This window comes from Patagioenas fasciata, chromosome 2, assembly GCF_037038585.1.
Source record: "Patagioenas fasciata isolate bPatFas1 chromosome 2, bPatFas1.hap1, whole genome shotgun sequence".
In the NCBI taxonomy this organism is placed as follows: domain Eukaryota; kingdom Metazoa; phylum Chordata; class Aves; order Columbiformes; family Columbidae; genus Patagioenas; species Patagioenas fasciata.
The window spans coordinates 123,136,175-123,160,790 of NC_092521.1; the positions used below are offsets into that span (position 1 = coordinate 123,136,175).

At 38.7% G+C, this 24,616-nt stretch overlaps 2 protein-coding genes across 4 annotated transcripts in view; one reads left to right on the forward strand and one right to left on the reverse strand.

The window, feature by feature from the left end:
- NPHP3 (nephrocystin 3) overlaps positions 1 to 12,101 on the forward strand; it is a 30,841-nt gene extending 18,740 nt beyond the window's left edge. Inside the window, exons 17-27 of the mRNA XM_065832224.2 lie at positions 122 to 286; positions 781 to 878; positions 1,732 to 1,854; positions 2,191 to 2,380; positions 2,521 to 2,762; positions 3,105 to 3,180; positions 4,322 to 4,449; positions 7,623 to 7,863; positions 9,778 to 9,903; positions 10,800 to 10,915; positions 11,117 to 12,101. Coding sequence (XP_065688296.1) covers positions 122 to 286; positions 781 to 878; positions 1,732 to 1,854; positions 2,191 to 2,380; positions 2,521 to 2,762; positions 3,105 to 3,180; positions 4,322 to 4,449; positions 7,623 to 7,863; positions 9,778 to 9,903; positions 10,800 to 10,915; positions 11,117 to 11,297 — 1,686 coding nt within the window. The 3' untranslated portion in view covers positions 11,298 to 12,101. The remainder of the gene's footprint in view (positions 1 to 121; positions 287 to 780; positions 879 to 1,731; positions 1,855 to 2,190; positions 2,381 to 2,520; positions 2,763 to 3,104; positions 3,181 to 4,321; positions 4,450 to 7,622; positions 7,864 to 9,777; positions 9,904 to 10,799; positions 10,916 to 11,116) is intronic.
- A 1,332-nt stretch (positions 12,102 to 13,433) lies between these two features.
- Positions 13,434 to 24,583, reverse strand: UBA5 (ubiquitin like modifier activating enzyme 5). Of its 3 annotated transcripts, XM_065830245.2 has the most exons (12): positions 24,254 to 24,583; positions 22,460 to 22,505; positions 22,266 to 22,355; positions 20,975 to 21,084; positions 20,458 to 20,544; positions 19,725 to 19,809; positions 18,806 to 18,910; positions 18,501 to 18,628; positions 17,724 to 17,859; positions 17,229 to 17,304; positions 16,330 to 16,436; positions 13,434 to 15,774 (listed from the first exon to the last, which is right to left on the reverse strand). In XM_065830245.2, exons 1-12 carry the CDS (start codon positions 24,397 to 24,399, stop codon positions 15,691 to 15,693), a joined length of 1,200 nt encoding a protein of 399 aa, XP_065686317.1. In that variant the 5' UTR covers positions 24,400 to 24,583; the 3' UTR covers positions 13,434 to 15,690. The 3 variants fall into 3 exon arrangements, with proteins under 3 accessions (XP_065686317.1, XP_071660979.1, XP_065686318.1); XM_071804878.1 differs by lacking the exon at positions 22,460 to 22,505 and having other exon boundaries at positions 24,254 to 24,343; XM_065830246.2 differs by lacking the exon at positions 24,254 to 24,583 and having other exon boundaries at positions 22,271 to 22,355; positions 22,460 to 22,479.
- Positions 24,584 to 24,616: the final 33 nt, after the last annotated feature.

Below are 24,616 nucleotides of genomic sequence, written 5' to 3' on the forward strand. Positions count from 1 at the left end.
TCTCCCTTGACATATGAAGTTATACACAGTGATATACAGTATTTTTCTTGGAATTTCAGTGTAACTGAGCTCTGCAGCAAATATTCTTAACTCTGTAAAATAATTTTTCTGCTTTTTGTAGATACTGTGTGTCATTGGTGTTAGCCACAATGGTGTGAGTGAGTCAGAACTGATGGAACTTTATCCTGAACTGTCTTCTGCAGTGTTAGCCTCACTTGTTCACAGCCTGCACAAAATGTGTTTGCTGACATATGGATGTGGTTTGCTAAAGTTCCAGCACCTCCAGGTAAATTTTGTAATTTTAAACACATGCAAGTGAAACTCTACCCCCTAAGCCCCTCTGTTTTTTAGTTAAGTTCTGTTGTTAACTAGGTAGGTCGTGGTATATTTATGTTTGCTCGTCTATTTTCCTTAACATCTGGTCTGATGTTAGAATCACCTTGACAGCTACTACAGCTGTGATACCAGTATTGGTCAGCAGTTAAAACCTGACATGTAAAACCATCAGAAATTTCTGCTTTGTTATTAACTCCATGTGTCCTAGAAAACACTAAGTCCACAAGAAAACAAGCACAATTGAAGGAGAAGGGAATATTATCTGAACAACCAGAGCTTTTCTCTAATGTAAGACAGTCTGTTCATAGTGCCTTTGTCATCAAAAGAATTTCAGTTCTACAACAGGAGATGTGTTAAAGAAATCTATCATAGCACCCTGTGTATCTTCAGCACTTAATAAAAAATTAAATGCATTCTCTTTCTCTTAATTATACTCTCTTTCAGGCTTGGGAGATGGTGAGGCTGGAGTATATGGAAGAAGGTGAAAATGTTATTTCTTCCTATAGACAAAAACTAGTGGAGTATTTCACCATGCAGCTAAGGTAGGTCGCAATTCCTCAAGATAAGCTAAATTGCAGGCTTTATGCCTCATGGATATTTTTGTTTTCTTCTGTAGCTTATTTGTCTAATTTCAGTAAATTGTTACGGCAGAATAGCTCTGTAAAGCCCTAGTTACCAGTTTAGCAGTTTATTATTGATACGTTGCTTTTTAATCTCAGAAAAGATTGAGGACTATGGAGGGGAATGGGCATATAATAAAATTATAATATGAAAAGTTAGGGTATATATTCATACCATGTCAGTTATTTTGTGGTAATGGACTACATGTAGATTTTTAACTCTCAGTACATTCTGGGAAATTTGAGGTGGCTTGGAACACGAAGAAGCGGCAGAAGACCACTTGTGTCGAGCAAGCAATTAGCACATAGACAAGAGGAGGTCCAGTAGAACAGCTGAACAGCTGCAAGTTCATATCCAACTTGAAAGCTGATTTGCATTTATAGTCCTGAGTGAGTGTGTCCCAGCTGCGGGCGAGGGCTTACTGCTTCCCAGAGCATGCACTTGGGTAGCAGAAAGCCAAGAGGGCCTCAGTTTGCCAGGCAAATGAGGCACAAAGGGATAGTGGGCTGCTGCAGGGCTGCAGTCTTGTGCTAGCAGGCACAGATTAGCCCATATGGGAGGAAGGAGCAGCTTCCTGTGAGGTACCTGGGAGTTCCAGAGCCCTCTGAGGTGAAATTAAAATGAAGATGTGAGGAAATGGTGTACATAGGTCTAATAGTACTCTGTTTAGACATTCAGATACGGCAAATTGCACACTTGCTTAGTTTTCACTTCAAATTGACAAGTTCCGTTAGGCCGCTGAGTTTCCCTTTTGATTTGCTTTTCTTTCAATAGTCGAGACCGAGTGACTTGGAGAAGCGCAGATGAACTCCCCTGGCTCTTCCAACAGCAGGGTGATAAGCAAAAGCTGCACAAGTGTCTTCTGAATCTCTTTGTATCCCAAAACCTTTACAAAAGGTACAAAGGTAGCCACTGCTTTGGCACTTAGAAACATTTTGAAGTAATTCTTGTCAATATAAATCAGAAACTGATATAGATTAAAGTAGTACAGGCTGCAATGCTGCATGCTGTTGTCATGTAAATAATCTATTTTTTCTGTTCTGTTAATACCTGGGGGTTGGTGAAGGGATGAATGCTGCTGTTGAACAGCATTAGTCTCCATGGGTTATCTGTGTAGACACTGTAGTGTAAAGACAAAATTCATGCATATGGCCCTTTTCTTCTAAGCTAGCATCAGTCTGAATAGAGGGGTATCAGAGATAAGATGAGCTTCTTATTTCCTTGTTGAAACAGGGGACATTTTGCAGAATTGCTGAGTTACTGGCAGCTGGTTGGGAAAGATAAGAGCTCTATGGCAGCTGAGTATTTTGACTCTCTGAAAGAATATGAAAAAAGCTGTGAGGGAGAGGAAAGTATGATCTGCCTGGCTGATCTTTATGAGACCCTGGGACGGTTTCTTAAGGACCTAGGTCTTCTCAGTCAGGTAAGTACATTTAGAGATTGTCCTATCAGCAAGGAGGCAAATTAAGCAGATTGGTGTGTGCTTTCTGTTGCAGTTGTTAAATTATTGTAGCATACAGGATACTGCCTGCTGCCATCATATTCTGAACTTCATTGTTACAGGCTGTAGCTCCTCTGCAGCGGTCTCTGGAGATTCGAGAGACTGCTCTGGATCCAGACCACCCAAGGGTGGCACAATCACTCCACCAGCTAGCAGGAGTTTATGTTCAGTGGAAGAAGTTTGGAAATGCTGAACAGTTGTATAAACAGGCACTGGAAATCTCTGAAAATGCTTATGGAGCTGAACATCCTCGAGTAGCCCGTGAACTTGATGCACTTGCAACCTTATACCAAAAGCAGAACAAGTGAGCTTAACTACACTGGTATTGTTCTTTTGTGTGGAGGTGGTAAAAAATAACAGCAAAGATTTTCTTCCTGAAGCTGAAATGTTTCTTAGTTTCTTTTTTAGAGTTTCAGAAGTTCCAATGCAACCATGACTCCCCTTTCAACTTCTCCTCTCTATGTAGGGGCCAATTTTTGTGCTAAGTTTAACAAAAAACTTCTAGAGATAAAAGAGGAGCATTGCCTTAAATTCTCCTCAAATTTGTACACTCAGGTCATTTAGAAGCTTTCCATAGAAGATTTCCATAATAATCATTGGTGCTACATTTGTCAATTCTTCTAACACTCTAAATACCTGTTTTCAGATATGAACAAGCTGAGCAACTGAGGAAAAAGTCCTTCAAAATACGCCAAAAAGCAGCAAGGCGGAAAGGCAGTCTGGTAAGGAAATGTTTGATATTTAATAAAAGTGCAGGGCATGTTGTGGCACTGCTAAATAGATGATAAAGTGTGTCTGCAGAGCTGACAAAGCTCCAGTGCTTTCAATAATTGAGGGCATAGGTAGTGAAGTAGCCCAGCAGCAGCTTTAGTGACTCCCCTTTCAACTTCTGCAAGTGGAGATGCATCAGTACAACTGGTATGGAGTTGAGAGAGGTGGAAAAGAAATAAGTGGATCTTTACATTTCAGGGGTGCAGAATTAGTGCTGATAAAAATTGGCTGTCAAAGGGGCAATGGAAGAAGGTGGTTGTCAGAATAACTAAGACATTTATCCTACAAATTCTAGCGAACACAGTGCTTGCTGCAGTGGATAATCCCGGTAATATTATTAGGTGCCATACTGAGTTTTTCCCTATTTTTTTCTGCCATGTTTTCTAGCTACAGAATTCCTCTTGTCATTCTTGACAAAAAGGTTTGTTTATCTTGTAGTGCCTGTACTATAAGAGTTTAGCTAGTAACTCCAGAGCTCTAGTTGTAGCTCTAGTGAAAGGAAGGAAAAGCCGTAAGAATATTGTGGTTTCCACAGTGCTCAAATAAAAAAAAATTTGTCCATTTCTGTAATAATTTATGCTGCACAAATATTTTTTTATTAAGACTGCAAAGATCAAGAAAAGGTGGAGTGTGTAACAATGACTGCACTTTTTACTTGTAATTCACTTTGCATGTGAGCTTTAGCTTGGCAGTCCATTTTACAAAGCTCCATGTGAAGCCTTGAGTAATACTTTCTATGTATTTATATATGGCATTAAGGATAGGAGATTAACTTGATTTTATGTTTTTAGCTTATAAACCTAAGAATTTGATCTGGTTATTTGACCTGTGGAGTTCAAGCAAATTAGCATGTATGATACAACAACTGTATGGCAGCACAGTAACTTAAATGTCCCAGGAGCATTTTTGGTGGAATTTACTGTTAGACTGCAAATAAGCAGAATGCCTATGTGCCATTTAGCTTGAAAACAGAATCTAAGTAGGATTGTTGGGCTCCTTTATTACCAAACTGGGTCTTTCGATTTTCTGTCTTGAGCCGTACACTTTAAAAGTAATGATGATTGGTTTACCTTACCTTGTGTTTTGCTGCAGTGTGGCTTTGCTCTGCTTCGTCAAAGAGCCCTGCAACTGGAAGAGCTCACACTAAGCAAGGATACACCAGATAATGCTCGAACCCTCAATGAGCTTGGAGTCCTCTATTACCTGCAGAATAATCTTGAGTAAGTTGTATTAATTGTGATACATCCACTGAGTGTTCTCATACATCTAAATGGAACCAAAGCATTGAGAAATAGCATTAAATGTAGACTTGGGATCAAGATTTGATCTGGACAAGGAGTTCTAGTGCACCCTCAGTAGGTTTGCAGATGACACCAAATTAGGTGGGAGTGTTGATCTTCTGGAGGGTAGGAAGGCCATACAGAGGGATCTGGACCAGTTGGATCGATGGGCTGAGGCCAGTTGTATGAGGTTTAACAAGGCCAAGTGCCAGGTCCTGCACTTGGGTCACAAGAACCCCAAGCAGTGCTACAGGCTCGGGGAAGAGTGGCTGGAAAGCTGCCTGGCAGAGAGGGATCTGGGGGTGCTAATTGACAGCCGGCTGAACATGAGCCAGCAGTGTGCCCAGGTGGCCAAAAAGGCCAACAGCATCTTGGCTTGTATCAGGAATAGTGTGGCCAGCAGGACTGGAGAAGTGATTGTCCTGCTGTACTCAGCACTGGTGAGGCCCCACCTTGAATATTGTGTTCAGTTTTGGGCCTCTCACTATAGGAAAGACATTGAGGTGCTGGAGAGAGTTCAGAGAAGGGCAACCAGGCTGGTGAGGGGTCTAGAGAACAAGTCTGATGAGGAACAAATGAGGGAACTGAGGCTGTTTAGCCTGGAGAAAAGGATGCTGAGGGGAGACCTGATCACTCCTTATAACTACCTGAAAGGAGGTTGTAGCCAGGTGGGTCTCAGTCTCTTCTCCCACATAACAAGCGATAGGACAAGAGGAAATGGCCTCAAGTGACACCAGGGGAGGTTTAGGTTGGATATTAGGAAAACTTCTTCACGGAAAGGGTTGTCAGGCATTGGAACAGGCTGCCCAGGGAAGTGGTGGAGTCACCATGCCTGAAGGTGTTTAAAAGATGTGTAGATGAGGTTCTTAGGGACATGGTTTAGTGCCAGTGTTAGGTTAATGGTTGGACGTGATGATCTTGAGGGTCTTTTCCAACCAAAATGGTTCTATGAAATGCTCAGGATGATGCTGCTTCTGATTAATTCTACTGGTTTTTGTTTACTGCGAAATACACTCAGATTTTCTAGAGTTTACCTGTTAGCATGTGAGTATTTACAAAGTCAGTGCATTTGCTGCATTCAGAATTGATGTTCCACAGTTAAAGTCAACTAGCCTTCATTGCAAAGACCAGTTCTCTCTTGAAATTCTTGCCTTCTCTACTCAGCCTCCCTGTTTTGTGCCCCTTCTTTGTAGTGTTCTTCCTCCAACAGCAGGATTGTTGTTTTTCGGAAAAAAAAAACACTTAAAATGCCAGTATTACAAGAAATCATGAGTTAAATACTCATCGTGCTTGTAATCCTCAGGCTTTTACCCTGGTGGCCTTTTTAAGGGCGAAAGAGGACAGAGCAGCACTAAGGTGTTGTAAAAGCAGATAGAGATAAGCAAGAGTCTTGAAGAAGGGGAATAAAAGGTACATAACAGTTCTGATTGTATGGCTAGCCACTCCTCCTGTCAGCTTCTTCAGTCGAAAAGTACTCTAAAGCTGTTTGAGGGAATTGTAAAATCGTGTGAAATCCCACTCTACTGAACTGAATCTTTTCAGAGAAGAAAGCAAGTACAGAGCAAAAAAAGCGTAGAGCAAGTTCTGGAACTGTTTTTACGTTCTTCCTATATCTGATGTTTATGTCACCGGTAGTTGTTGGATAACTACAGAAGTATATAGTGATTTCGAATTTGCACACAGAATCTCTGTTAAATGCAGGACCTTTGCAGTGAAGGAATTGATTTTTAACAGTTTTTGGAAATGTGGAGTTTTTCGTCACTTTACCCTCGTGAAGTCACACCAAAGTGACTGATTATAGAGGAGCGATATCTATCAGATCTCATACAAGATCATTTTATATTCCACATTATTCATATATAGCTCCTGTCCAACACAATCTACTTCTAAAGTGACCATATTTCCACTATTTCATAGGTGAGCAAAAGTATAAATTTTGTTCTAGGGAAGGCTTAAGTCATTTTTTCAAATGGATATTTTGTCTCTCTTCTGAATCAGCAAGTCCAAGATTGAATTTTTTTGATTATTTGATGCAGTTAGAATGAAATCAGTGACAGAAGAATATGTCACTTTATTAGTTGTTGTATGTTACATCACACATCAACTTCTAACCCTTGCATAGAGTGAGCACCTTTTGACACTTGTCTTAGAGCTCCAGAATTGAACCTACAGTTCTGTGTATAAATGGTCGTTTTTTCTCTAATGTGATTTTTTTTTCTCTAATGGATTTTTCCAATTTACTAAGCTGACCTCTTGGGAATAGTGTCACATGAAATTTGTGTGTATGTCAGGATGACAAACTGCCTTGTTATAATGGATGCTGCCCGTAGTACGTGGGGATCACCCATTATTTGTCAAAGAGGAGCTGCTGTAAATCTCTAATGGAATAGTCGTACGCTACTCCAGTGAGATAAAATATGCCCTTTTGACAGGGAAACGCTTGGATGGTGGCATTACACAGAGTCTATTCTACTTTGTCACTTCTAGACAGATTCTATTATGAGAAGCTAGCTCGTGACATATATAAAACCCGTTCTAGTCTCTCCCCCTATGGTGTGAAAGCTGTCTGTTGAACCCTGTAATATGTTTTATGTTCTTTAAAGTTACTTGAAAAATATGTGCTGTATTCGGAACCTTTACCTTATATTCTACTACTGCTTTATCCGTGGAAGTACTTGACTATTATGAGGAGTTGCCCAGAAGTCAGTAGAATGTTTTGAATATGGAAGGATTACTTGCATAACTCAAGGTGTAGGCTGAATCAAAGAAAAGAGCAGCTATGGGGTAGTGTAATATTTGCTGAAATCCGCCAGACTGGCTTTTCATTCCTTAACAGGTGGGATCCAAGATTGCACAGGAATATATTAACTAGCTCTCTGTCTACACTCTTATGGTTAGCCTGCACAGCAGGACTGTGTCTGGAATGTATAGTTAGTTTCTCACTGTGTAAATTAATTGCTGATCTGGCATTTACTTATTCCAAGGAAAGTCCATTGCCAGGTGTCAGTATCTGTGCAGTTTCCAAGGCTGAGTTTGTTCTGTTTCAAACAGCCACTTCACCCTGTACAGATGTTACCACCTTTAAAATATTGCTGATCAAATGTGTTCTGTAGAACAGCAGAGCTTTTCCTGAAGCGCTCCTTGGAAATGAGAGAGAGAGTCCTGGGACCCAACCACCCAGACTGTGCTCAGTCTTTGAACAACCTGGCAGCCTTGTACAATGAGAAGCAGCACTATGACAAGGCAGAGGAACTCTATGAAAAAGCTTTAGACATCAGGAGGAGAGCACTGGCTCCAGATCATCCCTCCTTGGCTTATACTGTGAAACACCTGGCAGTGCTGTACAAAAAGATGGTAAGCACAAGCCCATCACCTTTTCTCATCACCTAACATCAGTGTAATGCCTTGCATTGTTACAGTCTTCAGTTCAAAAAGAGTGGGTCGTGGGAATTTTGTCAGCTACTGGTGCTCTACATACATGCATAAAAGATGTAGTTAGTGGCCTCAGTCTGTTTCCAAAAAGCCCAGTAGTTTTTCAAAACACAGTTTGTTTAAAGAAAAGCTCTTTATGAATTATGTCTTCAGTGTCCTGCATGCTCAGTATGCACCACGAAGAAATTTCTGATTTGTTTAAAAGCTAGTGTTTTAGCTGCAGTGAGGAAAACTCTTCCCAGCTGTGTTTGACTTCTCCACTATCTGCTACATGACATCGACGTACAAGAGTTTGGTCAGATGTGTCTTAATGGAAAAATCATGTTTCAGGGTGGAGGAATAGTTCTTTTCACACAATGACATTGAACTTTACAGTCAAATTGAGAGTAACTTGAAGGCTTTTGAGGGAGATAGTACTTTACAAGTAAACTGGCTGAGCCATCTCCGGCTTACGTTGATTTAGTGAAATCAGAGTTACTCCCCCACAAAATGTACTACAGGGAATAGTATGAACAGTAGTATAAACATCTGCATTTCATTATTTCAAAATGGTTTATGAATATTTGTATTTGCAAATGGTCATTCTAACCATTTGATATAATCTGTGTAAGAGGCAGTGTATGGTTTCTAGCTGTTGAACCAAGATCAAATTCAGAGGGTGACAATAATTTTTTGCTTTTATATTTTCACATTTTCCCATTTTTCAAAGAGAAAAGCCTCCTTGAAGATAATCCCTTGGATCAAATGCTCCTGTGTTTTTGCTTAATTGTAGCAGGCTGTTATGTGCATGAAGTTGTTTTGGGTCACATATTCTCTGCTCGCTTCAGCTTCTAATTTTCATGCTGCTACAAACTGCAAAAGCACTCAATATTTGCATCAAAAAGGTCTTTGCTAGTTTGAAGGAGCACAAATTAAAATTAATGGTGAAGTAGTGATGCAGGGAAGAGTGGAGGAAGAGAAGGGACAGGAATTGGATGTAGAAAATGACAATTATAAGTAAGTATTTATTCCAGATTAATAACTGATTATCTTCAAACCGTGGCTGAGTGATACTTTAAAATATAAGGAGAAAATTTGATTTGAATTTTGCAATTAGAGTGAACCATTATACAATGAATATTTGCAGTATTTAATTTCTAAATGCTATTGAATATAACAATTCACATTCTAATAATAGAAGCCTAAGCATACTTCTGAAGTACATCCAGTTAATGTGTGAGCAGATTTAAATTTGGAGGAAAACAGAATTGCTGGAAAAATAACCTACAATAAAATTAGAATATGACAGGGGTATTTTAGAGAAATGAAAGTCAAGAAGCCGAAGCCTCAATATGGGAAGCATGGGTACTTGAAATGGCTTTGGATACTGCGGCTGTTCCAGAAAAGGTGATGTGAATCCTTCCTCAGTAAGCAGAAAAGTGCTCAACAGTTAAGGCAGCTACATTCCTGTTCTTGTATCACCAATTAAATTTAGGCCCTTTGGGACAAAAAATAAGCTCTGCTCTCACTTATGGCAGTATGAGGAAATACAAATGGAGAAAAATGTTTGGATAAAAGAACAACTGAAAATTCTTTTTAACAGCCTTCTCGATGAGACACATGGGGAAAAAGTTAAATTAAAAAAGAAAGAAGTAGACGTAGCTTGGAAACACATTAACTGGGAGTTACATATGCTCAGTACTTTGGAAAATTAGATGCAGAATATAACTATGAATTAAACAAAGTTAAACCCTTATTCTGGAAACAGTTACATCTTCTCCAAGGCTTTTTGTTTAAAATAGATGTTACAGTTACCATTTTGATGCAAGACAACTGAATCATTTTCTCCCTGTCTAGGGAAAGCTTGACAAGGCTGTTCCTCTGTATGAACTAGCGGTTGAAATTCGACAGAAGTCCTTTGGCCCAAAACACCCCAGTGTGGCAACTGCTTTGGTAAATCTAGCTGTCCTTTATTGTCAGATGGTAAGTTTTTCATGTCTTAACGTGTTCATTATTCCTGTCTTGGTGTTTGGTTTCTTTTTTTTTTTTTTTTTTTTAGTGGTTTGTGCTTAAATGATGCCAAAGAAACTTGATTACATGTAAAACATTTAAAACAGGAATGCCTTATAAGACTTGCAAATTCTTAGGTTCCATTTTGAAAGCTGAAAGGATATTTGACAAGGAAAATGTACACAGGGAACAGATAATTGCTTGACTGGCATTTCACGAGGACACTTGGGCTAATGCTCTTTAGAGTATTCAAAATGCCCAGATGCTTTATACAACTAGAGCTAGAGTAGAGCATCTCCAGTGATACGGTGGTTCTCACAGTATGATGGAACGCAGCTCCACCACTGACTTGGAGGGCAGCATAATCCTTTGAAATTTATAAAGAGTGCCCACCTGCATGAACTGCAACTCTCTGTAACTAAAAATCTGAGAAGGCTGTAGATTTTCTAATCTACAACTAAGATGAGATTCAAAGGAGATGCAATCATCGTGATGAATTCTTTACTTAGCATCAATAGGAGTGAGCTGCAGATTGTTTTCTTGTTTTCTATGTTTCTGCAATGTGATTTTATACAGGCATTAAAGCTGCCTCACGTAAAATTAAAGAGCATTTGGTAACTCCACACTCAGGATTGAGATTTTCAAAACTGCCTAGGAAGTCCAGACCCTAATTATTGGTGGGAACTGCATGTGCAAGTGTAAGCCAATTGCTTTGACAGTCTCAATTACCCTCCTCATCTGAGAAATCAAAACACCTTTTTGTGTTAAATATGCATGACTTTGCATCTAGGATGTGTTGATACTATGCTGGGAAAAAGAACAGCAAGTGTAATACATGTCAGTAACAAACAACTTTCTACTACCCAAAGAAAAAGCAGATTGAAGCTTTACCTCTTTATGAACGTGCATTAAAGATTTATGAAGACAGCTTTGGTCCCATGCATCCTCGTGTGGGGGAAACTCTGAAAAACTTGGCTGTGCTAAGGTAAGATTATAAGTTTAGCCTTACAAAAGCAAATTACTATAAAAATTACCAGATGAAACAAAAACATTCCAGTATTGTGTACCTACTAGGAAAGCAGAGAGCCTTAAGTACACTTTGTTGATAGCATGGTGTGCATTTCAGTTTAAATTAATTGAGAGACTTGTTTTATTTTTCTCAACTTTGTTTTACTCTACTCCAAAGCTATGAAGGGGGTGACTTTGAGAAGGCAGCTGAACTTTACAAGAGAGCTATGGAAATAAAAGAAGCAGAGACTTTACTGATATGTGGAAAAGCAACTTCTCGACACTCATCGAGTGGAGATACATTCAGCTTAAAAAGTGCATTATCACCAAACATTTTTCTGGAACACGGACAAAGGTGATATAAACCTGCTCAAAGAAAAGGCAGTCTCTATTGCTATTTTAAGTAGACATAAAATTAAGACAAATCTGTTTTTCCTAGGATAACGTACTATTTTTTGAATGACACCTGTCTTCATGAATGACAGGGAAACAAATGTTTAAGCTTGAAGTCCTTCCGTGTTAACTTTGCAAACTATGGTATAAAGGGAGCTGTTTTCATTGTATATAGATACACAGATTAGTTACTAGCTGAAGTTATAGCTAATACTAAAACCACGTGGATTTTGTACCTCTTGGCATAAGTGCCAGGATTATGAGTTGAACCAATTGTATATGCTCTATGGGCAGTTCAGATTTCCATGTTTTAATAGCCTGGCTTAGAGAATTTGTGTATTTTTTGTTTCATGAATCGTTTCTGCCTTTTCAGAAGCTTTTAAAGTTGTTTCTAAAGAGATAATAATTCTAGAAAATGTCAAAATACTTTTCCACCCAAAGTTTTACCTGCAGGATGATTTCAGCTTTAAGCAAACCGTTCAAGGGACCTGTGCAAAAATAACTCGTTTCCTTGGGAAGCTAATACAGCTAAATACATCATCATCTGCTGTTAAAGCTGCTGCCAGATTCAACCATGTTCAGTAAAAATACTTCCAGTGAGAAATCAGAATGAAAATGATTATGACCTGATTTCCTGTTGTTAAGCCCTTAGTGATATTTTGACTATTCAATCTCACTGAATCCCTTAAAATACAAGAATGTTTGTGTTAGCTGGAAAAACCTAACGATGCAGAATAGTTTTGCCATCAAATAAAGATATATTAATCAAATGTACCTGCCTGTTGTGTTTCTTAATATCCTAGTCATCTGGCAGAATCAGTGTGAAGTCTGTTCTCCTTTTGTGCTTAAATCCATGAATCAATTTGAACAGATACTCAGAAAAGAAAAAAGACTTCATAAAAACAGAATGTAAGTGCAAAATTAATTGAAACCTCACTATAATGTTTCAGAGGCAACTGATGGAAAGATTTATTTGATCCAGTTTGAAAATGCAAATGGCCTTTACCTCAAAGAGGTACTTATCTTCCGCAGTCTTTTTTCCCTTTTAGGATAGAGTTTAATATAACTTTTTCCAGCCCTTGTTCTAGTTAGAAGGAATTTAATATTTGGGTAAGGCCGCAACTTGGCAAAAGAGACGGTGTATAAAACTGATAGAACAAATATAAAACACAAATTTAATTTTAAACATTTAGTTGAAAAAATTCAAAAATAGCTCTTGGAGGTATTGCAATACAGCAACAAGAGAGACACTTTGTAATAGCTGTCTAGGTATCTTCCTCTTATTTCAGAAAATGGGCTGTTATTTAATGTGAGAATATTCCAGCCACCTTGAAAAGTTTTGAAAATTGGAAAGTTTCTTTGCTGGACTGTTACTGAGCAAGGAGAAGGATGAAAGGGGAAAAAACAAACCAAACAAACAAAAACCCCAATCAACCAACCCAGCCCTCCCCAAAACCCTCAACCTCCTCAGCTTGTATGTGTTTCTGTTGCTTAGTCTTCTCAGACCTCTTTGATTCCCTCTTCTAAAGTCAGTGTTAGGAATTACCAGATGTCTGGTGTAGCTTGTCCCCTCTGCTCTGATTTTAACAAATATAATGATGCATCTTGCTCTCCTAAATAGTTTTTCTTCATGTTGCTCGCTTAACTAAGGAGCTACTTTCTAGTCCTCCAGTATTTTATCAGACTTTGCCCATTCAGTGATATCCAACTGCGAACTGTTACAATTCTTCCCTTAAGTCACTTCTCCGACGTATTCATAGGTTGCATGGTTGCTCTTGGAAGGAAAATCACTCCCTCAAAAGTAGATGCCAGCCCTCCTTGTTCCATTAGCAAACACAGTGAGGGAACGACAGCTTACTCTGTCAATCTAAAAAAACCCTTGATCTACAGAAAATAAAACAGGATGATGAATAACAGTGAAGGGTCTGGCAGGCCAGGCCACAAGTTGGCCATAAGCTTATGCAGCAATAGTCACAGCGCTTTTAGGACAGTTGTTCTTGTGGTTGTAGTTGTACCTCATGGACATTAAAAAAAGTAATTTGTGTATCTGGTGTGTGCCAAAAAATAATTTCCATGTAGGAGAACTCCACCTCAAAACAAAGTGCCAGCAGTTTCAATGGAGATTTAATCACAGAATATCAACATCTCAATAACATTCATGATACAAAAGCTTTCAGTGTTTACAGTGTAAGATTGCTAAATAAACAAACAAAGCTGGACTGAACCATTGCAATATGCTGTAGTTTGTTAGTTGGTAACAAAAGAAGTCATAAATTTTCCATTAGGTTTTATAGCTGGAATAGATAAGACTTGTATTTCAATTCAAAAAGATCCTTAAATTTGGGGGGTTTTTTACGCTGTTTATTTTTCAATAGTTTTAACCATTGGCACATACAATCTTCTCAAAGTATTTTGTAATTATTTCAAATTACTCTTGCGTATACAAGCTGAAAGTAACACAAGAACCATTTTACAGACTCTGAGCATACAAAAGTGTATTAATTTGCGCATAAAACTATACATGAAATAAAATGGTAAACAGTCGCCTTTTGTACAGCTGTCAATCATGTGATAGCAGCCATGTCAGCCAAATAGTTAAGAGTCAAGATTAATTGAGCTGTTTTGAAATGAGTCAACCATTTGCCTCAGGATCTCCAGAGGCAGCTGTGTGCCTCATTTTTACTGTTCCCAACAGAAGTGTAAAATCACAAAGATATTTAAGTAACACTTAAATTGACACTTGTACAAAGCTAACGTGGACTTGGTGACACAGATTCAAGTCCGTACCTTTTTAAAGATCTAATTGTTCCACTTCCCATCTCTCTTTACAGTAAGTTCATTTCTAAAATCTGGCTTCTCCAAAACTGAACTCAATCCAAAAAACCTCCTCCATTTTACAGTATAATGCACCACACCCCAAAGCCCACCCAAAACCTCCCTCAATAGCTTCAGAGATGATTTGATGTAAATAATGTAATCTAGTGTCACCTGTGGAGGAAACAGATTTGCATGCTTGTAACCATTGCTTAGAAATCAAACATTTTTAACTAAGTTTTCAATCTGCTGCCCTGAGAAACAGAAGCATCTCCAAAACACTACTCTCTTTTTACATGTTGGTTGGATACTGCTACTACCATTACTAACTGGTTCTGTGCTGGCCACATCATGCTGTGGAAAAGGTTTTTTGAACAGCCCAAGTTGGAGATATTTGTATTATGCTGCAAAGGCTGAAACTTAAATTCTTCGAAAGCAAATCTAAATAATGATCGAGTTCTGGATCAGACACCTACAGTAGGTAAAATATTTGAAATTGATACTGAAACTTGAAATTGCAGGGTAGTGACACTACGGAACGTGCACATTTCCAGGTCAGTTTAACACATGATATTTTAAAAGGCAATACTACTATAATAACATTATTTACAAGATTGATACAATAGCTTAGCTACTCCACTGAAGATATTTGCAACACTAAACAAAGTTTAGAGCATTGAATTTTAGCTTTCCTAAGCAAACCTGGATTAAATATATGCCATAATATAGCCCATATGATGGGAATGGATGAGAAAAATATAATATTTAGATTTTTGAATAGATAAAATCTCCTGTTCTTTCCAGTATTGCTGGTAATTTTTACTGATTTTGTCATGAAATGGTGACATGCTACTACAGCCTGCTAATATCATCGTCTACTACCAGAAGACCCGGCCTTGCTGCAGCACACTCAAAGCACTACCACACACAAAACATACAGGCAGCTATTTAAGAACAAGCAGTAGTAACACCGATAAAAACAGGGAAGTGTAAAAAAAAATTCCATCCCAGAGATATTTAAGGTGGATGAAAAGGCTGAAATGTTCTGTTTACTCAGGAAAAGTAACCACAGCATGATCCCTGCCAAGCGTTTGCAGAGACCAGCGTTACCATGACGAGTACAAGTGCCTGGAAGGGAAGGAGCGGGAGCCTGAGTGAGGGACTATCAGCTGCCTTTGACCCCCTCAGTCACTCCCGCAGATTTCACCTTTTACTTGTCCTGTACTATGTACTGCTCTCATCACGTGATACTGCACATAACATGCTATGCCTGCTTCTGTTAGTTTACCCATCTCCTTTTATTTTCTAGTGAATATCTGGACACTAGCAATGCTGAGAAATTAAAATTTACAGCAGCAAAACTCCATATGTTAAAGACATGAATAGACAACAGAATATAAACAACATAAGGCTGTTTCCTTCCTGCCCCTGTAACAGTTCAGTTTCATTAAAAATGTAAAGATAAGCAAATAAAAGAAAAACCTGGTCTTCTCAAAATCCAGTGTCAATCCAAACTCCCAAACATTGTACTTAATATTTGTTTTGCTACATGTTTCTCATTTTGGCCATGAGTTCTTCTAGGCTTTCTTCAGACTCTGCTACCGTTTCCTCAGTTATCAAATTCTCTTCCTATTAGGAACAGAAGAAAAAGTTGGTGACAAAAATAGCAAGCAAAATAAGCTTTATTACTGTTCTACCAAACCATTTTCTAGAACCAAGCAATCATTTGCAAGATTAAGCCTAGGTGATTATAAACTTAAATTGTAAACTATTCTGACTAGGGGTTAGAATGTTCTGGCTGCAATACATACAGATCCTGTGTTGCCCAGGTATGCTAACTGCTCTTTGATGACATAGAGCTTTTACAAGGTAAATATGGTAAAAATTAATTAGTCACCAAAATATCAACTGAGAAATTCACATTCATTTTCCCTCCACCACCCACCCAAATACATTCAGTCCTATCACCTCAAAACTACATGCACAGTAGCATCCATACTTAAGAAAATACATTTCATAGAAACACAAAACTGGACCGTAGAAGGTACCAATGAGGTGTACTGAGGTTGTTTTACTAGAATTCTTCAAGATGAAGTTTTATTTTAGGTTTAAAGGGCAATTAAACCACTGGCATTATACATTTAATTTACAATTTCAAAAAATCATGAGGAATAAATATATTACCTTGTTTGGGATAGTATATGCTACAGTAATCCCCTCAGGAAGATCAGGTACTGGGCCAGAAGCAGCCTTCAACTCCTCTTCTGAAATTTCTGACACTAATTCGATGCCTTTGCATTGAAAGGAATTGAGAACCCGTTAGAAGAAAATGTTCTTTAACTGCTGTTGTCAGAGTAAGAGGAAAACTACAGCTACTTCGCCAAAATAGAAAAAATTAAGAACAGAAAGACCTTTGATTTCAACTACTTCATTCAATTATCAATGCAAAAATATATTCCCTTTATATATAAATGGTTCTAAACAGGATTTATGGACAAGAACGGCACCTCTCCTGTAGGACTTCTTTGTCCTTACCACTTAAATCTTACCATGAGGACACTTCTCCCAAAGGTAAGCAAAGAGAATTTTTTATATCATGTAATAAAAAGAATGTATATATCCATTCTTGAAATAGTTATATAAACCATGCTCACCATGCCTTAAAACAATTCCTTCTAGTTTAAAGCCCTCAGAGGAATATAAAATTCCATGGGATATCTTTTACCACAATGGCTATGGAAATGACAAATGCTCTTTAGTTATCTATTTAAAGGGAACACAGAGTGAATACATCTTGTCGCATCTTTCATATCTCTAGACCATCTTCTGAGAAAGTTTTTTATTCAAACACAGTTACGTTTTGAGCATAAAATCTGCGCCTTACACTAAAAATACATTACCAAGTTGTGGTAATGTTACTGTCAAAATTCGTGAAAAGCCAGCAGTAATCACACAGTAGAAGTTAGTTACAAAAATATGAACCATAAGAGGTCTGTGTACCCTTCAGTGTGTTTACCCAAAACAAAGAGTTTATTTGAATCTCAGTACTGGGAACATAATTTCATCTCCAGCTGATTACTTACCCCAGTCATTGTCTTCATGTACTATTTCTTCTTCCTGTTCAACTATTTCTTGTTTCGGTTGTGCAGCTTCTTTTCTCTGAAGGAAAAACCGAACAACCCCAAAACATAATATATATAGTAGTCTGATTTTCAACAACAGCAAAGAAAATAAAATATTCACATTTCTTCTAATATTTAAGATATGCAGGCACCATTTAGAACTTTACTACACATAAAAAGGCAGAATACCTGCAAGTTCAAAAAAACCCAAACGCACTAACACTCAAAAATATTACTGCAGAATATTATCTTACTGAACGCAAGCCTTCTACCTACCCTTTGCTTTAAGATAACTCTAAGTATTGTATTTTTTTAGAAACACATGCAGCCATCTGAAGACAATGCTGCTGAAAACTGGGACTAGCGATTAAAGTTTTCTTTTACTACAGATCTGTATCTTGCTTTGTTCTTAAGGCTTTAAGAAAGGAAATGAAAACACAACAAAAAACATTTTACCTTATAATTTTCTTGCTGTTTTCTGCAATTTTGGTCACTACATTGTGGGTTTGGCTTCATAGACATAGTTGGAAAGAAATCCTGCATCGCATTGTAACCAAGATAATAACTCACAGTACCAAAATTTAACAAGTATCTAGAAACACAAACAGAGAAAGCAGGCCCTTAAATGCAGGTGCCAACCTAAAAATTCAGTTGCTCAAGGAATAATTTTTCCTCAAAGAACTTTTAGAATAGACTTTCACACTAGTGTGTTGTAAAGAGCTACTGTAATAGTCTTATAGTAAGCTCTAGTCACCTGACAACAGTGTAACTGCATCAACACGGAACCTGGTCCACTATATAACCATTTTTAAATAACCTCAGGTTTTAGGAATACAAACACTGCAAGAGAACTTATTTATTCTTTGTCCATGTACAAAATTTCAAAGACAAGTTAGCACTGTAGCACTTTTGTGTGTAATTTAATGATGTCAAAAGGGAGCACGTTTAAATGCAGAACTAAGATGAGTGTGTGTATGCAATACGAGAAATTCTTAGGAAAACCCTAAAGACTTTTTCTACCCCTGAAAAGTTCTATTAAAAACAGCAGTTCCAAAGTAAACAGACCGGTGATTCAAGCAGTGTCTTATTTTGGCCCTGTCCAATAATGCCAATACCTTTAGGAAACAGGTCACAAACATCTAAAAAGAACTAGAGCCGTCATTGTGAAAAGGTCCTTCAGGTTTCTTTCTCTTACAGTCCTGTATATTGAACAGCAACAACTCAGTCACTTACTTCAGAACATTTTGTACAAGAATTCCTGCCACAACACCCATAGTTGTAGGAAGACTGGCTGCACAAACTCCTTCTCGTTTTAATGTTTTCTCATCAATATTTGCAGCAACTACAAGTGGAGGAGCACACTGAGGGGAAAGAAAGAAATTAAGTTTTCTAAAAGTATTAGAAAAACCCCACAGATCACACAAAATTTTGAGCTACTCCATCAGTTGTGCCAGGATCACATTCGCTAGCCAGCTAATCTTCATATTCCCTGTCGCACTTAGAAAGACAAAACAGCAATTCAGCAGAGTGCTGCATACCGCAAAACAGGCAGATTCACCAGGTTTGATCAGCTGTATATGTCCCGACACTGCATTTTCACTCACTCCAGATTCCATCCAGATTTGTCCAAGTTCATTGCAGGCCTTATAAACACAGAAACACGCACATCAGCATTGCAGAAGTTTTTTTTAAGCATTGTAATTTGATCTTCTTGCTTTAAGACACAAAGGCTATGATCAGAAAAAGGAACACAAAAAGGTAGGATGAAATTGTTTATCCAAGGACAAATCAAAGGGCAAACTACGGTTGTTCTCATGAAGCCAGCCCTCTGTGCTTTCCTGAGGACCCAAGACTTTTGAACATGCATTAGTGATGCATTTACCAGAACACTACAGAATCAAATTGCACAAATTACTTTCAGTGGCCTGGATAGTGTAACTGTGCACCCTCAGTGCACACAATGTATGGATCAAGTTAGCTGAAGCATAACAGAAAACATGCATTTGGCCTATACCCTGCATTGGCTACTACTACAAAGAAAAACAGTTTGATTAGGTACACACAGCCTTAAGACATTTTTAGTATACAAACCGTCATATGAAGTATACAGTTAACTATACTCAGTCTTTGCAAAGTTTGTGAGATTTCACATGTCAGGCTTTGATAATACCTTTATATAAATAAAGTAATTTGGAAAGACAGAAAGGGCTTATGACACTTAACTCTTTTACTAACCATTAGCTGCCAGTAACTTAGAACTATACAGTTATGTTTCTACACATAAAATGCGTTTTGTAAGAATGGAGTAAAAGCTCAGATTCTGTTTCTTCAAATCAAGGACGTAATTTCTTAGAAGATTATTGGTAAGTTCCTGTCTTCTCTCTAGTCTCCACAATTCCTAACCTTATTTATAGGAGAAAATAGGCTTCCACTGGCTCATGCCTTCAATGGCCTTACCGTGTTAATTGCCATGCGAGCTTCAAAGTTGTCCACGCAGCTTAGAACAAGATCAACAGGCTTCCCTTCCTCTAGTGCGCCGTTACTGGAATAAGCATCAGAAGTTTGCGTGAAATAGCTGGCAGAACAAAACTTCAACATGGCAATCGACATGCTGCTTTAGAGTACAGAAGCACATGGGAAGTGCATTTCTAACAAAACCTGTGCAAATGCAGAACAGGATACAGCCAGCATCTTAGATTTACACAGCAGAAACAGCAGCATGCTGAAGCTGGAATTTAAATATATGGGCATTTTAGATTAAAGTAAGTTTTATACAGTATACACTACAGTCCAAAGTATTGGAGAATTGTATCTTTGTACAACATAACTGCAAATGGGAAAAGTTATTTCAGAACTTCTCTGTGGGATTTCTTTCTTCATTCTATGAAGGATATGTGAAACTACTGCAGAGCAGTCAAAACATGATCTGACCTATTTTCTATAATGGGAAAAGCCTATAAGACCCACAGTTTTGGTTGGAAATCTAAAGATGCACTAATATAAAATATATCTATGTAACAGCAGAAATAAATACCAACTCTAAAGAAAAAGTCTGTGCAGAAATGTCTTCATCTATACATATTTCCCACTGGTTTTCAAATAGAAGTCATGAAATTGAAAAAAATACCCAATGATAAAAATGTGAGGCTGTATTTAGAGCCACACACCAGCAGACGGTGAGGGATTTTACCTTATTCTGTCCATGAAGTGTTCAAAGTTGTCCAGTGTTGTGATGTTGTAGTTATGTACTTCAAACTGAACATCAGGATTAATATTCCTTATGGAGGAAATTATACGAATCAATGTTAATAAACAGAACGATAACTTGCATTCTACTCCCTAACTTTACTAGTGTTGCTACAATCCTAAGCTTTCAGTCTGAAGTCTAGAATACGCCTATATTTGTCAAAAATTCACACATTAGATGAGGCGGGGGGGAGGCGAGGGAGAAAATCACAACATATCAAAGTGGCACTGTTTATACCAAACTTCTGAGCAATTTTAGCTATACTTAAATAGTAGACTTACATTAAAGTTTTGGCCAGTACAAAAACGTCCTTAAAGTATCAATCATTCCCACAACTATTTTACTCTCAAATTTCAAAATTAGATCATGCTATTTTGCAAGTGATTAAGAATGAAACGTTGGTTTTCTGGAGCAGCATCCTAGGTAAATACATCTTGATATCCACTTCTCTAAGTTGTACCTCAAAGTATGCTCTGCTGCTTGCACTTTACTTAATCCAGCTTGATGTGGTTGGAAGAAGAGTCTGTTCATGTTTGCCAGCTCCACTTTGTCATAATCAAATAGAAGCAGCTGTAATAAAGATTGTATTAACAAATGTAAGTCTCCAAAGACTCCGCAACCACAGCATTATGGCAAGGCGTTTTAAACAATAGAACTTATTCTCAGACAAACCACAAAAACCCCCAGCCAAACACCCCCCTACCTGTTCAGTTCACATATAAAAGTTACCAATATCATCAGTATGTGAAGGACTGAATTCTAACTGCCCTTCACCAGGAAGTGATTCCTGAAGTCATGAAAACCACTCTTAATAAAAAGCAATCTGTTCATTTGATGTAAACGAAGAATATTCAATGGATTACCTACATGAACACTATCAACTCTGTTATCACATTCCTGCTTGCTGTTATGGCATTAACTAGAAATGTATAATTTCTTTCACTTGTCTTGGCATGTAGTTCTTCAAAAACAATTCACTTAAAATGCCTACATGATACATTAATACATGGTTATGTTGATTATTATGAATTCCAAATCAACTGTCCAGTGTCCTTTTCTGTGTGTAAGATGCTGGTCTTCAGGAAATGTTCCTTCAGAGGAAGGGGGAATAAACTTTGCAAAAAAAAAATCACCTCTGTATTAAGAAACTTCTTAAAGTTCCAAGAGTAAATGGCTTTGCCTGGAAACACAAACATCTAAGCAAGTCCCTATATTCCTTGTTGAAAGAAAAATCCTGTTCTACTAACTCTGGAGGTTCTTTTTATCTATACACACATCAAATTATTTTTGGCTGCTGCTAAATTTTTAGCTCTGCCACATGATGAACTAATGTTTGTGATAAAAATATCTGATATCTACTGCATTTCAATTTCATGAATATCAACTTGTGCTCAGAACATAAGACACTTTTCTATGGGAGTCACCCCCTCCTGTTTCTTTATTTTCCTTTTGCAATAATCCAGTATGATGATTAGATAGATGGACTTGTATAAAAGTATGGAGAAGATAAGCATCCAAACAGGAATGGTCCACACAATACAGGATTAAGCCCTAAGTAAATCAATTTTAGTAGTGCAAGAAAAGAGACTTAAAACTCTTCATTCGTGATGTTTACTTAAGTGCTGCTCTTGAATGCTTTCTTCGTGGTACTTTTTTATTTGGGCAAAATCAACTGAGTGAAATTGAATACAGCTCCTTATGAAGATGACTAGTCTATCTACTATAAAAAAGTAAAAGAAAACTCTCATTACCTTACCAATGCCACACCTTGTCAACATTTCCGCAGTCACACTGCCAACTCCGCCTACACCTACTACTGCAACTGTAAAGGTACGGATTTTCTGTAAAAAGAAATAAAATACAGATCAGTATGTCAAAAGTAGTCCTCACAGAGAAAAAAAAAAAAAAAAAAATCAAGGCTGTTTTAATGCAGATAGAATCCTACCTCATAATCTTTGACAATTCCCATTCTTTTTAATGCCATCAAGCGACTAAAATGAAAAACAGCAATGTTATACAGAAAATGCTTGCTACATTTCTAATAGCAATTTTGCATTTCAGGTAGTTAAAAATCACTTTTGTTTTAAAAATAACCTCACCAAGCACCATACTCAAGCCTGCTGTTTCCACCGCTGTTGTGATTGCCAGTTAGATACAGTCTAAATGAGATAGTACATAGTTTCCTATTAGCAACAGCAATGGAATACTAAACCTACAGAAATTTGTGTGCTTATTCAGCTGGTATGAGTAACATAGATGAAATCATTAATTTCCTAAACAAATCCCTGAACGAAAACCTACACTTTTTTCTGTAAGGAAACCATATGGCAGCAGGACTCTTCCACTGCTTTGTGATCAATTCGATCAGGTTAACTTCAACACAACAATTAAAAAAAAAAATAGTATCAGTTGTGAGGATAACTGGAAGAATTTTAAACTGACATTTTATCCTGCTACTGCATTTTTTTTTTATTGAAAATGTCAATTAAAGTAAAAGTATCAGCTTGTATTAAAGCAGTTAATCCTGAAAAAACAAAACTCAAAACAAAAAAAGGCATCAGATTTCCAGAACCGCTGCGCATTACAAGGGGCTCCAGATACTCAAGACTCTAAACCAAACTAAAACAAGGTTCTTAGGGACATGGTTTAGTGCTAGAGTTAGGTTAGGTTATGGTTGGAATCGATGATCCTTAGGGTCTCTTCCAACCAAAATAATTCTATGATTCTACAAAAACAGGTAATTTAGAAGCATAAGACCTCATGTAATACCAACACTTGTACCACCTATTGACAATTTAGCTGAAAAACTCACAGTGTTTCCCCTCTCTATTTCTCTCCCTCTGTACGGTAAAGCATGATAATACAAAGTAACCTCCATGTACATCCCTGCCAGCCCAGTCACGTGGGAAATTTGGGAGCACCTCTCCCCTCCCCACCTCACAGGGCCCACCAGCACTGTCCTGACACCACCCTTGGCACATCCAGCCCCAGCCCTCAGTCCCCCACCTGTCCTGGCCCACATACACACCTCTTCTCCCCCTTACCCAGATCCACAGTTCCAACCCACAGCCTGAGAACCCACAGCCCCCATCCCTTCCCCATACCCTACTCCCTGATGCTGCAAGGAATGTTTAACGAAGGAATGTTGTTTTTATAAAACTGAGGACTTGGCAGCTGAGCCCAGCTGGGGGGAAGGACTGAAAGACATCAGACTATGAATCCTTAAAGTAAAACAAAGCCTCCTCAAACTAATCCCAGAATGCAAACTGATTACTGTATTTAAAAAGTTAAGCTAGGGGGAAGGGTAACCAAAGAGCCAGGGATCCATATTTTAAATAAATCAATGGGGGGGGGGGGTGTGCTTAAATTAGATGAGATAGGCAAACTGAGGCAGACATCAGGTACTCTAAACGCTGCAGTACCCAACCAATATGGAACAGGGGAAGGAATTTGTGACCAGGATTTGGGGAGGCTTTTTGCCCTATTATGTGTGCCTGCGTTTAGGTATAACACCCGGTCTTGCAAAATCGTTAATAAAATATGCTTTGCCGAGAGATCCTGCCTGAGTCTGTTATATTGGCAAAGTAATTGTTTCCTACAACGCAACCTCTAGGCCTCCCCCCACCCAGGGCTCAGTCCTGGCCATCTCCTCATAACCCGACCCCGCTCAGGTGCAGCCCCCCCAGCACATACCGCGCCCCGCCGTGAGGCGACCGCCCTCCTGCACCCCCGGCCGCACCTGTACGGGTTAGAGTCCGTCACCTCCGGGCTCATGTTCTCGATGCGGGGCCGCGGCGCCCGCTGCCCGCCCCTCTCCCGGGCCAGCTCTTCTTCCAGCTCCCGCACACGCCGCTCCAGCTGCTCCAGCCGGCTCGGCTCCGCCATGGCAGCGACACGTCTCCCCGGCTGAGGCAGCTTCCGGGAGCGGCAGGGAGCGCCGTCCCCTGCTCGCCCGGCGCCTCAGGGAGCGTTCTCATCTCGGGGGGAACCTCCCGCCGCCCGGCAGCGGGCGACGGGTTGTGGCGGTGACTAAGGGCAGAGGTAGGAACGGCCTCCTAGGAATCCCTTTCCTCCAGGGGAAGCCACCCGGCCCCGAGAGTCC